Source organism: Chanodichthys erythropterus, chromosome 7 (genome assembly GCF_024489055.1).
Source record: "Chanodichthys erythropterus isolate Z2021 chromosome 7, ASM2448905v1, whole genome shotgun sequence".
NCBI lineage: Eukaryota > Metazoa > Chordata > Actinopteri > Cypriniformes > Xenocyprididae > Chanodichthys > Chanodichthys erythropterus.
The window spans coordinates 44,543,446-44,558,525 of NC_090227.1; the positions used below are offsets into that span (position 1 = coordinate 44,543,446).

Here is a 15,080-nt window from a genome sequence, read left to right on the forward strand (position 1 = left end):
ATCTCTAGTGATTCTCTGAAGTTTGGCTCCACCTGCAGGATGAAACGCGGTGTTACATCCTGAATGATTTAAACCTGCACACCGCTCTGAACAGCAGAAAACATGAAACTCAACTAAAATCATAATTCTTTGAGATGCGCCTCACAGACAAAATCAAGCCCCGCCCTACATTTGTTCTTGTTTGAGAAGCGATTCACTCGGATATACGACACAATAGAGAAGAAAACCCGAGCTCAACTTCCGTTTCATGCTTATTTTAACTAATATCTTAATTGATAGAATACGCAAACATATTATATAAAGATAATAACTTAAAAAACTAAACCCCATTCTACAGTGCACAACTGCAAAACGTGTTCATGAGTCAATAAACGCCAGACTCGAGGAGAAAGAGAAACAAAGAGTTTTTCTGTTCGACACTTTAAACACACGTATCGTTTCACGTGCTTCATAAGGGAGACAGAGGCGCTGCAAATGGACGTCATTTCCAAAACAACACATCGGTTTAGCTGAAAATCAGGATAAACTTACAGAAATACAATCAAACAGGTTTTCACCAACCATTATTTCTCTCAAAACATCACTTTCTCACAGTTCTCTCTCAAAAGTGCTTAAGAAATGTTTACCTCAGTTGGCAATATTGCTAAAGTTGTTTATGGTGAATAGATACAGGAATATTTCGCACTGAAGGTCATTTCCATTCGATTCACCAGCGCGCGCTTTTCGTGTTTGTGGCCTCGCGAAGATATTCACTAGATTTCCATTAGAAGGAAAGTAAATTATTCTTTTTTTTTTCTTTCATGAACTGTTTTTATATACACTACCATTCAAAAGTTTGGAAACATTACTATTTTTAATGTTTTTGAAAGAAATCTCTTATGCTCATCAAGCCTGCATTTATTTTATCAAAAATACAGAAAAAAAAACAATAATATTGTGATATTAGAATGATTTCTGAAGGATCATGTGACACTGAAGACTGGAGTAATGATGCTGAAAATTCAGCTTTGATCACGGGAATAAATTATATTTTAAAGTATGTTGAAATAAAAAAACATTATTTTAAACTGTAATAATATTTTTTTTTCCCTGTATTTTTGATCAAATAAATGCAGGCTTGATGAGCAGAAGAAAATCTTTCGAAAACATTAAAAATAGTAATGTTTCCAATCTTTTGAATGGTAGTGTATATATTATTATTTTTAATGTTTTTTTTATAGTTATTAATGTTGTTAGTATTATTTTTTATTGCCATTATTAGAATGTCCATGTTTTCTGTCACATATTTCCACTGTATCCAGTCCAGCAGGTGTCGCTGCGTGTCCTTCACTGTGTGACGCAGCAGAGAAGAAGACAGAGAGGACATGTGATGTTTGTGTTCAATACAGCACGTTGAGGAAACTTTGCAATGCTGATTAGATTAATATTCATCCATGGGTTCGAGTCTGGGTAAGAAAACAACAACAACAAAGTTTTTGATATGAATGTGGATATTTTGTTTTTGTGGTTTATTTCAGTCTGAATGTTTGTGTGCTGCTGTCTTTCGGACATATATGCCACTTTCTTTTGGACATAGGTACATATATATTTTTATGCTCAGTACTTATTAAATTAATGTGTGTCTATTAACTGATATGTAGAGGTTATTAGTTTTCATTTCATTCTGCTGTTTGACATAATACAGAAATAACAATAAAACATAGAATGCATTAAGACTATTTTAATAATTATTTTGTCTACTATTATTTTAGGCAGAGGGAATAGTTTATGCTAATGTGAAATGTATTTTCATCATTATTTTGAGCCATGTGAAGTTGCATACTTTGTATATGTAAAAGAAACAAAACATTAAAGGATTAGTTCACTTTCAAATTAAAATTTCCTGATAATTTATTCACCCCCATGTCGTCCAAGATGTTCATGTCTTTCTTTCTTCAGTGGAAAAGAAATGAAGGAAAACATTCCAGGATTTTTCTCCATATAGTGGACTTCCAGATAAGGAATAAGGGTCTTTTTTTGCAAAACGATTGGTCATTTCTACAAAAATCTATATTTATATGCTTTATATAAACAAATGATCGCCTTCCAAGTGCTTCCGCCAAAACCGCACCTATTCTACTTACGGAAAAAATGGAACTGGCGCTGCGTTCGTTCCGTAAGTAGAACAGGGAAGGCGTAGGACATTCAGCGCAAGCGTTTTGAAGAATACGAAAGTGTGGTTTTGGCGGAAGCACTTGGAAGGCTATCATTTGTTTATATAAAGCATATACATATACATTTTTGTAGAAATGACCAATCATTTCGCTAGATAAGACCCTTATTCCTCACCTGGAAGTCCACTATAAGGAGAAAAATCCTGGAATGTTTTCATCAAAAACCTTCATTTCTTTTCGACTGAAGAAAGAAAGACATGAACATCTTGGATGACATGGAGGAGAGTAAATTATCAGGAAAATTTTATTTGAAAGTGAACTAATCCTTAAATGTGTGTAATACCCGTGGGCTAATATTTAACCAATAAACTGGTTTCTGCACGTGGTTGCTCTGGTCTTCTCATGCATCAAGCTGTTGATGAAGGCGTCAGTCGTTTGGCTTTCATTGAAGCTGAGCTGTTGTTTACCTGCAGGTTTTTGAGATGACGTACATGGAGGGTCTGAAAGTTCTTCCGCAGGATGCCGTGGACTCAGACACGCAGCGCTGTCGGATGGGCCCGACTCTGATGTCCAGGTTAGGACTGAGGCTGGGCTCTCCGGTTCTGATCCGGGTTCGGAAGGGTGCTTGTCTCTGCACCGCATGGCCCCGGCCGGACCTCGCGGACGGATATCTGCAAATCAGCACCCAGTGTGCCACACCAGATCTCAGTACACAAGCGCTCACCGGACTCACGGTCGACCCGCCGCAGATCAAACCACTGAAATGCCTCAAACTCTCCTGTGTGACTGTGAAAGTGTTTGTGCAAAGCCCGGGACACAAGAGGAAGGTTCCCGAGCAGAGCGTTCAGGAGCTGCTCCAAGGTCTTTACGTCCACGAGGGTCACTTAGTGGATCTGTCTTGTGTGAAAGCGGAGATCAGGTTTGTGTTGGTTGAGAAGGTGAACTCGGGCTCACAGAAAGCTGGTCTGGTTACAGCTAGAACCCGTGTGGACGTCAGCACGATACAGACCGTGAAACACCTGGAGAGGCAGCGGCTCCAGGCCTCGGCGTCGGCTCTGGGCGGCGTGGAGGACGTTTACGCCTCGCTGAAAGAAATGATCACCTTTCCTTTGCGTTACCCGGGGACTCTGCGGCAGCTGGGCCTGTCGTGCCCACGAGGGCTGCTTCTGATCGGGCCACCCGGCGTCGGGAAGACCCTTCTGGTGCGCTGCGCCGCAAAGGACATCGGGGCCACGCTAGTGACTGTGAACGGGCCGGAAGTCACGGGATCTCGACCCGGAGAGAGCGAGGAGAACCTTCGGCGGATGTTCGATCAGGCCCGGGCGGAAGCAGAGGAGGGTCCGTGCGTTCTCCTCATCGATGAGATCGACTCCCTGTGCCCGAGGCGGACGGGGAGCAGCGGCGCTCCAGAGAACCGCCTCGTCGCGCAGCTGCTGACGTTAATGGACGCCATCGGCAGTCATGAGGGTTTCGTCATCATCGGAGCCACAAACCAACCAGACGCTCTCGACCCGGCGCTCAGGAGACCCGGGAGGTTCGACAGAGAGGTAATTCAGGGACTGAGAGTAATTTTCCCTGATAATATGTCGGCAATCGTGTTCGGTGTTTAGAAATGGCAAACTTGCGAACAAATTAAGTTTGAAAAATGATCTAAAATGGTTTGTGATTTAGTTTGATTGGCACTGAAACGTTTGCAGCTGTTTATCCCAACGTAATGGAATACTTTATGGCCTTGTTTCCACCTGGTATTAAAGGGTTAGTTCACCCAAAAATGAAAATAATGTCGTTTATTACTCACAGATTCGGAGCGTTATGAATCTTTTGTGTCGAATCATGATTCAGATTACGTGTCAAAGTGCTGAAATCACGTGACTTTGGCGCTCCGAACCGCTGATTCAACACACTGATTCATAACGCTCCGAAGCTTCCTGAAGCAGTGTTTTGAAATCGGCCATCACTGAATAAGTCCTTTTTTTTTGGAGCACCAAAAATATTCTCATCTCTTTATAATATTAATATTGAACCACTGTACTCACATGACCTGATTTAAATATGTTTTTAGTACATTAATGGATCTTGAGAGAGGAAATGTCATTGCTCAGGCCTCAATGAGCCATCGGATTTCATCAGAAATTCCTTAATTTGTGTTCTGAAGATGAACGAAGGTCTTACGGGTGTGGAATGACATGAGGGAGAACTAACCCTTTAAGATGTGTTTTAGTCGATGGGATCACAATGGACGAGCTAAATACAGGTGTAAACTGGGTGTGAAACACTGAGCTTGTCCACTTCCAGAGGTCATCGGAAACACATTCGACCGGATTGCTTTCGTAGTACTGGCTACTGACCATTAAGGGAAGCACACGAGCCGGACGGGATTCAAACTTTGTCGGCTGAAAACCCAAGTTTGGTTTGAAGATGGAAAATGTACCAAACACAATGTTCTCTCACCATTCCTGATTTCTCACAGTGTTCGTCTTGATCTTGCGGCTGTCAGAGCAGAAGCTAAAGTTGATTGTGATCATGTTTTTGTAAATTGCGCAAGTTTATTTTGTCCATTAGATCGAAAGATCTGAAAAGGCCCATACGTTTACCCCGCCTATAGACCCTCCCCTTGAAGAAATCAGGACAGAAGTGGTTGAAAGTGAACAAAAGAGACGGATCAAAACACCAGGTGTATGTGTCTCCGTCTACTTGCGATCCGATCGACCAAAACGCATCTTAACACCAGGATTAAACAGGGCCTTTAAGTCAACGAGCGCTGGAGTCGAGGGGGATATAAGCCATTTTATCGTCCGGCAGGTGATCATCGGCGTTCCCTCGCTGCTGCAGAGGCGCAGTATTTTGACGTGCGTGTGCCGAGAGATGCCGCTCTCCGCTGATGTCGATCTGAATGCTGTTGCTGAAATGACCTGTGGCTACGTTGGGGCGGATCTGAGCGCGCTCAGCAGAGAGGCGGCGCTGCAGGCCATGCGACACTCGCAGGTAGAATCACCGATCTTATATTTTAACAATAAAATCTCCCGTTGAGAGTTGTGATGATGAGCTGTCGTGGTTCAGGCGGGAGCGAGCGAGTCGGTGTCGATGCAGCACTTCCTGCGAGCGCTGCGGCACGTGCAGCCGTCGTGTTTGAGGAGCAGCATCGGAGCGACTGACTTCAGACCCATCCGCTGGGAGCAGATCGGCGGGCTGGAGGACGTGAAGCTCAAACTCAAACAGGTAAAAGAGTTCACCATGTTAGCAATAAAGGGATAGTTACTTTCTTCTGTCTAATGATGAACTGACGTGTGTGTTCAGAGTATCGAGTGGCCCATGAGGTTTCCAGAAGCATTCCTGCGGTTGGGCGTCTCTCGGCCCAGAGGAGTGTTGCTGTACGGGCCGCCCGGCTGCGCAAAGACGACGCTGGTGAAAGCAGCAGCCTCTTCATCTCACTGCACCTTCCTCTCCCTCAGCGGAGCCGAGCTGTTCTCTCCGTACGTGGGAGACTCCGAGAAAACACTTGCACAGGTCTGACATCACACAGATGCATCCCAGCAGGCTCAGCCTTGATGGATGTGACATGATGGATGTTTGTCTCTCCGTCAGTTGTTTGCTCAAGCGCGTGCATGTGCGCCCTCCATCGTGTTCCTGGACGAGATCGACAGCATGGTGGGCTCTCGAGCGGACAGCGCTTCCTCTCACAGCGTGCAGTCGCAGGTTCTGTCTGTTCTGCTGACCGAGCTGGACGGGGTGGGAATTCGGACCGTTGAGAGGCGGAGCAATGGCAGAAAGATCGCTCAGTTAGAGGGAGGAGAGCAGGAGGAAGCCAGAATACATCAGGTCAGAGATGCTCGTTCAGTTCAGAATTAAAATGTCCTGATAATTTCCTCTCCTCCATGTCATCCAAGATGTTCATGTCTTTCTTTCTTCAGTGGAAAAGAAATTAAGGTTTTTGAGGAAAACATTCCAGGATTTCTCTCCATATAGTGGACTTCACTGGGGTTCAACGGGTTGAAGGTCCAAATGTCAGTTCCAAAGAGCTCTACATGATCCCAGACGAAGAATAAGAGTCTAATCTAGACCATTTTCATCTTGCACTGCTCTGTGATGCTTCACGCATGACGTAATCATGTTGGAAAGGTCACGCGTGACGTAGGAGGAAGTACCGCAGTAAAACTCCATCTCATTTTCTCCTCCAACTTCAAAATCGTTCAACATCGTTGTTTTACCTTGACTTGGTCTTTGACATTTTCTTTGTAAACACTGGATCTGTACTTCTGCCTACGTCACGCGTGACCTTTCCAACATGATTACGTCATGCGTGGAGCATCACAGAGCAGTGCAAGACGAGCATTTGTGCTCAAAAAATGTATAATGTTTATTTTTTTTTAGTAAATGTCTGATGTTTTCTCTAGATTAGACTCTTATTCCTCGTCTGGGATCATGTAGAGCTCTTTGAAGCTGCACTGAAACTGACATTTGGACCTTCAACCCGTTGAACCCCAGTGAAGTCCACTATATGGAGAAAAATCCTGGAATGTTTTCCTTCATTTCTTTTCCACTGAAGAAAGAAAGACATGAACATCTTGGATGACATGGAGGAGAGGAAATTATCAGGAAATTTTAATTCTGAACTGAACTTATTCTTTAAATGAAAACAAAAAATATATATTTTGCTGTGTGTTGTACTGACTTCAGTTTATGTTGATTTAAACTTCAAAGAATAAGGAAGATAGTGTTTGGATGTGATCATTTTCATAGCTCTATAAGTGATGTTAACACATGTGATTTCAGATGGAGCTCCAGGAAGTGTGTAATAAGGATGTTCTGATTGTGGCTGCCACTAACAGAGCAGATGTTCTGGACAGCGCTCTGCTCAGACCCGGCCGACTCGACCAGATTATATACGTTCCTCCTCCAGACCTTGAGGTGAGCTGCAGACAGTCACTGGTTTAAAGTCACCTTGAAATCAAAATTGACCCTTTTTTAATACAATATTTCAGTGTTTATTCTAAACGATTTATGGGCGCACATCATTATTGTGTTAAACTCATGTTCCTCATAATCTTGAATCAGAATATCTTCCTCTTTCAGCATCTCTTCTCTTCTCTGATGATGAGGGCGGGGCAACCTGTCACTCACATGAGATCCACCAATAGCAAACCACAACCATCCAATCAATTTCCCACAGACAAAATCAAGCCCCGCCCTACATTTGTTCTTGTTTGAGAAGCGTTTCACTCGGATATACGACATAGAGAAGAAAAGACAAAAGACTTTACTATCATGTTGTGACATATTTCCGAGTTAAACACTATTGAACAAGAAAAAAATTACTGTTCCCATTAATACCAGTAAAAAATAAAACAAATAAGCTTTCATGATGTTTTTAAAGTCGGCATGAAAGGGAAGTTGCGCTCGTCTTTCCTTCTCTATTGTCGTATATCCGAGTGAAACGCTTCTCAAACAAGAACAAATGTAGGGCGGGGCTTGATTTTGTCTGTGGGGAATTGATTGGATGGTGGTGTCAATTTTGATTTCATGGTGACTCACATGTTCTCTGATGTCTCGTGAACAGGGTCGTCTGGCCGTGCTGCAGATCTGCACCAAAGGCGTCCCGCTGCATCAGGACGTGTGTTTGCAGGATCTGGCTGCTCAAACAGAGCGCTTCTCTGGAGCTGATCTAGAAAACCTGTGCAAAGAGGTAAAGCTCACACTTGCCGTAAGGATTTGATCATTTCCTTTCTGTCCTGCCGCAGGATAATCAGGACTCTTCTGTGTCTCTCTCAGGCGGCTCTTCTGGCCCTGCGTGAGGAAGGACTCGATGTTCCCTGCGTGAGCCAGAAGTTTTTTCTGAAGGCGCTTCAGGCTTTGAGTCCATCACTGAGTCCTGAACAACTTAAGCAACACTTTCACTCATGTCTCTATTAAAAAATATATACAATAAAAATATGTTTGTAATTTGTGTACAAATGTCCTGTTTTAAATCTTCATTTTTGAAGTAAAGAGTGGAGTACAAAATATCAGTTGTGTTGGCGTTAAATTATATGTCATGAGAAAAAAACTCCTACCTGGTACAAAAATAGCATTTCTTGAGTTTTTGCTGGCCGCTGTTGAGTTTGGGGTTTGTAAAGCTCTATTCTCAGGAAAAGCTACTGTGAAACAATATGTTGTGTAAAGTGCCTTTAACTAACCCTAATTGTAAATTTAATCACATTATTGTAAAAACAGTATTGTAATGATACTGAAATTTGGCTTTTGTTTATTATAATGCATAACTTTATACCTTTTAAAATACTGATAAAAATATGAAATGAAATGCTGTTTAAAAAAGCATGTTCTATAGAAGACTAATATATAATTTTTGATACATACACTGCCCTCCAAAAGTTTGGAAACACCCCTGGCGAAGTGTGGTTTTGGACGATATCAGCATAAATTCGTTTCATTTTTTGGTGCAAATACATTAAAGTAACGCGACATTATCATTGAAGACCATCAATAATAATTTTCATTTTGATTACATAATAATGGCAATTTATACATGTCAAAGTCAGACATGCCCCTTTGCCAGCTGTGATGCTGGTTACTGGTTTAAATGGTTAGTTCATCCAAAAATGAAAATTCTGTCATTTATTACTCACCCTCATGCGTTCCACACCCGTAAGACCTCTTCGGAACACAAATTAAGATATTTTAGTTAAAATCCGATGGCTCTGTGAGGCCTTCATAGGGAGTAATGTCACTTCCTCTCTCAAGATCCATTAATGTACTAAAAACACATCTAAATCAGTTCATGTGAGTACAGTGGTTTAATATTAATATTATAAAGCGACGAGAACATTTTTGGTGCGCCAAAAAAAAAAAAAAAATAGCGACTTTGGCCGATTTCAAAACACTGCTGGCATCGGAGCATTATGAAACTGTATCGAATCTGCAGTTCGGAGCGCCAAAGTCACGCGATTTCAGCCGTTTTGGCGGGTTTGAAACGCGATCCGATTCATGATTCGATACACTGATTCATAACGCTCCGATGCTTCCTGAAGCAGTGTTTTGAAATCGGTCATCACTAAATAAGTCGTTATTTATTTATTTTTTTTGCCGTACCAAAAATATTCTCGTCGCTTTATAATATTAATATTAAACCACTGTACTCACATGAACTGATTCAGATGTGTTTTTAGTATCTTATGGATCTTGAGAGAGGAAGTGACATTACTCCCTATGAAGGCCTCACAGAGCCATCGGATTTTAAAATATCTTAATTTGTGTTCCGAAGAGGTATAATGATGAACGAAATTGGCTAATTAATTGAACAATCGTGCCAATACACACATATTAACTGACTCATCTTGCAGAGCTATTTGAAAGCCTGCATCCAACGCAGACGACTGAAAGATTGACTGGCCACTTAACAGGTAATTTCAGCTTTTCCGCCAACAAATTCCGCCATGTAAATAGCAATCCGCCATGGCACGAGCGCATCTCGCTCTTAAAGGGAACGGGAGATGACACTCTGATTGGTTTATTGAACGTTATGGCCATTACTCATTAAGAGAATAGGGACAACCCATTTTAAAAATGCGCCCCACGCATGGACCGTTTTTCCGTCATTACAATAGCAAAAGCAGATTTGGACACGCCATGAGTGCACCTGCGCCATGAGCTTTACACTTTGCGTTTAGATCATTAAAATAGAGCCCTATGTGTTCATTAATAGCCTAAATTTAGCTTTTTACTTCTGCTGATTGTATTTACGCTTCAAAATTCATCAAAGACGTGTTCATTTGTGAAGATTACCATGATTAACAAAATGTGTTATTTTCTGAGGTAATCCAAAAGCCTATTGACATTTTGAATTTTGTCGAAGTGACAAACAGACTAAGCCTGGTTTTTTTCTCCATTTTAACACCTATTTGCCACCTGATGTCACCTGCTGGAGTTTGGGTTCCTTGCCGCTGTCGCCTTTGGCTTGCTTAGTTGGGGACACTTGACATTTGATATTCAACAGTGCTTTGATCTGCCTGCATTGACACTATTCTTTAAGAGCTGCTGTGCAGCCAAATTATGTACCAGTTATCACTGTAAAGCTGCTTTGATACAATCTGCATTGTAAAAAGCGCTATATAAATAAAGGTGACTTGACTTGAAGTTGTGTTCATTTAAATACAAAATAACTCGTTAAGAGAACTTGTTAAAATAACTCAAAAAGTCTGACATTGGGTGTCTCTGCTAAAAATATATAACATAATATTTCATGACTTTAGCCACTAGATATCTCTATATGGAGCAAATGAACAGTTCCTCTGGGTCCTAAAGTCAGTTTTTCTGGGTAAAGTTTTAGCAGTTTTACTTTTAAATTTGAGCATTTTTTTTTAGGTTTGTATTTATACTGAAGTGTTTCAGGTTATGAAGGTGGACAGCAGGGTCCAAACAAAACAAACAGATAAAAACAAGTAAAACTTTTAAGAATATTTATTTGAAATTTTAATTCAGAATTGGAAAAAAAATTGCTAATGCTGTTATAATTTCACCATTGATGTGCGAGAGTAAAAGTGTCGTCATTTTCTAGATTTTGTCCAAACCTGCAGCTCTGAATGAATAATAAAGACACTAGCATTAACTGATCAACAAGCAGACAGAAACTATACAAAAAACATGCTGAACTGAGAAAAATAAGCAATAACTACAAATAAATCAGAGCATCACTTGGGTTTGTTTGTGAACATGTAAAAGACATTGAAAGTATTTATAATGGCACTGAATGACACCATTAGGACTCAGTTCTATTAGATTCATCTTCTTCTGCTCATGTGGTTTTTGTGTCATTATTTGACTGATTTGTGATGGTTCTTGTTCACAGAGGCATAAAGTTCACTGCAGTTTTCCTGAGATCCAGCTTTTGCTCCTCTGATGGAAGCATAAGTCACTTTATCATCACAGCGAACCTGAATGAACATCACAGTTATTGTTTCAACACACAATTATTACAGCATGATGTTTGAGCTCAATTCATGACACAAATTCAGAAGAAAACACAAACTATCATGTTGAGAGAAGCTGGACAACATCAAGGAAGTGTTTCTCACCTTCTTCTTTTGGTCTTGGTTTTTACTGTACGCAGTGACCTCAGAATAAGTCACATGATCATCTGTCTGCTCGTAAACACCAATGGAAATATGACAAACCAAGATATTAAAGGCCGTTCCATCACTTTACACAGGTGCTGCAAATGTTTCAGGTAAAATATGTGTAAAACAAGAGTCATGTGACAACTTCATCTACAAGTTTAGATTAAATCTATTATTCAGACATGACTGTAGTAGACTGAGTTCAATTCTGGCAGTTCCAGTTGTGTCCTCTAGGGGGTGTGTGTGGTTATGTTGAGTGTGAATTTACCTGTTGAGGAAGAGTGTTCTGTCCTGTTGGATAGACAGGTCGTGTTTGATGATCCTGTAAAAAGAGCAGTTATTAGTGAAATCCTCTCCTGCATTCTCCTCTCTTGTGTGGTTTATTGATGCCAAGTTTCACAATGACGTTATGATGACAGATCCTTGTGACATGAATGATGTTACAGGAAAATCACCACAGTGTCAAATACACACAAATATACACAGATTACTGAAGATGAATCATATTGTTCACTGGCAGTAGATGAATGTAAATGTTGATTGTGTCGTTGGTTCATCATATTTATTCTGATCTCTGAGTTTTAGAGCAGAAACAGTTCAAATACACTAACCTGTCATTATATAATCTGACTAATACGAGTGTCATATTTCAGGATCAGAGCTTATAAACACTAATGGATCGACCTACAATACTCACCTCAGAGTCATCAGTTCCTCTTCTGTTATCTGAAACAGAACGTCAAGAGAATATTGATGATCAAACACACAATACAGTCTCCAATTAAACTGATTTCAGGATAATTCTAGTGCTGTAGAATAGAAACATTAAACTCTGTCTGAGAGGAATTCTGTCTGAATTACACGTTTATTTTATCAGATGATTTGGGCTTTTTGTCTGTTATATAATATGAGAAAGTGTAAAAACTCACCGTCTCTTTTTCTGCGAATCATCCAGAGAATAAGAGCAGGAAGGAGAACAGCGAATGAAGCGACAACAATCACAATCACTGAGAGAGAGACGATATTACAGTCATATTAATACTGATGTCCACTGAGCTCATTTTCACTACAATGAGTTCATTTAGATCCTGATTCTAGAAAAACTCCAGAGTGTGAAAACAAGCACTGAAATGAGGATGATCTTCATACACACCTAGAGAGGTTGGGATCTTCTGATTCTCTGTACAAATGAAAGGATGGATGAATTAAAGCCAGTGTGAACCAGTGAAGTGAGAGACTGATGATGTGACAGTGATCATGTGATCATGAACCTTGTGTAGGAGCTGCTGCTGTAGTTTGGCTTGATTTCTTCTCAGAGTTTGAGCTGCTGACTGGAATCAGAAGATGAATGTTCAGATGTTCATCTGTAGGACATTAACATCATATTTTACAGTAGTAATAGTTGTTTCTCACCTGAATACTTGACAGTGTATCTGACTGAGGTCTGGAAGGCCGTGGGTCGATAAACGTGTAACGTGATTTAAAAGTGAAATGTGTATTTACAACTTACCAGGTAGCCCAATCTCCTCACCGACACTCTTCCAAGCGAGCTCCTTTTTATTCCTGTCTGAAGTATGAACTTGTGTCATAAATCTCTGGGTGACTGCTCACTGATAATATCAGTCGTTCCTCCATTTTGAATCAGTGACTCCGGGCGGGCCTGCCGCCACAGCAGCAAGCAGGCTCCTGATTGGTTAACGCGGCGCGAATTTACGCCAAAGTTCAAATTTTTCAACTCGGGCGTCAGACGCGAATTCGCGTCAAACGCTAAATGCACAAAAAGCACCATTCGCGCGTAACGCGCGTATCGCGCGAAACGCTCAATTCGCGTCATTCGCGAGACCTCCAGACGCGCGTAAACGCGTCTTTACATTGACTTAACATTGAAATCATTCGCGCCAGACGCTCTATTCGCGTTTGGTGTGAACACAGCATTACGGGTGTGGAACGGCATGAGGGTGAGTAATAAATGACAGAATTTTCATTTTGGGGTGAACTTACCCTTTAAACTCGGCCCAGGTTTGTAAAGATTTTTGGGTCAGCACACCTTAATAGCTTCAACAATTGATTGCCAATTAAGTTTAGAATACAATGAACCAATTAGAACCCAGTTTAGGTCAGATAGCTGCTAATGCTGGATATTTTGATGAATCGAAAATTAAATTTAGTTTGTGTTGTCCCTTATCAGTGCAAAATTATCACAAAGATTCATGCCAATATGGTCCAAAACCCCACTTTTCTAGGGCGTTTCCAAACTTTTGGAGGCCAGTGTAGATGCATAATAAAATAATTAATTTTGGGCAAGACCGCAAGTTAATGTAGCTGATTAAATTAACGAGCTATATGCACAAATAAAAACAACCAATAGCACGTGTATTATCCAAAATGAATGTTTTTCATTATTTATAATATCATTGAAATAAAAACTCACAGCTCGATAAACCGCCGCGGATTGTCCTCAGGCGACCAACCGTCAACATTTGAAATTTAAAAAGGCGCCTTTTTGAGATGTGACGTGATAAGCAGAGTAACAATGTAAGTGACGTCATTCCAACACATGACGGAGAAATGCCAGTGAGTGTTGTTAGAAACTTGTTGAAACGTCGTGTGTTTGCTGAGATATTCGTGTACTTGTTAGAGTATAGTACGGAGCCCGTTTACGCCACATAAGAACAAAAAAAAATCATGCTTTGGTAAATCTTAATTATGACATATTCCCTCGGTTTCACAGACAACATAATCCATGGACTAAAATGATTGTTTGATCTGTTTTAAACACAAGGTAGGTCATTTTCGGAGAGGATAGCGAGCTAGCTTTGACTCCCACACTCCCTTCAGAGCGCCTCCAAAGCCACGCCTCCTTCTATTACAATAATAATGAACATAGAAAACTTTACGAGCACTTTCCTGTACACCTGACTGCTGCAAATTCATTTCGGAGTTGATGGTGTTGCCATTGAAACGCTTAAATTCGAGTCACGAACCGCTCCGAGTGTCACGTCACGGGTTATTTTTCGGCAGTTATGAAAGCAGCATAAGCTTGATGTTTTGGTTCAGGAGGAACTGTAATGAGCAGCTGCAGTTGTTTGGCGTCTGTCTTAACTCTGCATAGTGTGAAACGCGCTGATGACGTGTGATGTCTGCGCGAACACGGTGGGATGTATACATATGTTGACAGGCAGGTAGGACATCCTATTGTAGCCCTCGGAACGAGGGATACGATTGGACAAACATTTTATGGTCCTTCGCCTTCCACAGACAAGATAGAACACTTAATTTAGTGCTTGCTATCGGGATGTGAAGAGACTTTCAACCAGTATAACAAAAAAATGTTTTTGAAGCAACTGAAAGCAAGTTGGACATATTAAAATATATCAATGACATTGTTTTGTCTTAAGATGCACACCAAGGCACGTTTATAGAAATTTAAATATTTATACTAATGCCTAATCATGGCTTAATCTAACTCCTGTCTGTGAAATCGAGAAAATTTAAATTATGACATTTTAATCTCATAATTATGATTTTAATTTATTATTTGGTATGTCATCATTTCATCTTTGATGTCATAAATGACTTTTTAAAGGTTTAGTTCACCCAAAAATGAAAATTCTGTCATTTATTACTTACCCTCAAGACCTTCGTTCATCTTCAGAACACAAATTAAGATATTTTTGATGAAATCCGATGGCTCGGTGAGGCCTGCATAGCCAGCAATGACATTTCCTCTCTCAAGATCCATTAATGTACTAAAAAAAAAGAAAGAAAAAAGCTTCGGAGCGTTATGAATCTTTTGTGTCGAATCATGATTCAGATC

The 15,080-nt window shown here is 40.7% G+C and overlaps 1 protein-coding gene across 1 annotated transcript; it reads left to right on the forward strand.

Moving 5' to 3' along the window:
- The first annotated feature begins 1,238 nt into the window (after positions 1–1,238).
- On the forward strand, positions 1,239–8,815 carry afg2b (AFG2 AAA ATPase homolog B). Its single transcript, XM_067389508.1, has 9 exons — positions 1,239–1,449; positions 2,627–3,700; positions 4,956–5,138; positions 5,214–5,372; positions 5,451–5,660; positions 5,739–5,972; positions 6,927–7,061; positions 7,711–7,836; positions 7,923–8,815. Exons 2-9 carry the CDS (start codon positions 2,636–2,638, stop codon positions 8,061–8,063), a joined length of 2,253 nt encoding a protein of 750 aa, XP_067245609.1. The 5' UTR covers positions 1,239–1,449; positions 2,627–2,635; the 3' UTR covers positions 8,064–8,815.
- Positions 8,816–15,080: the final 6,265 nt, after the last annotated feature.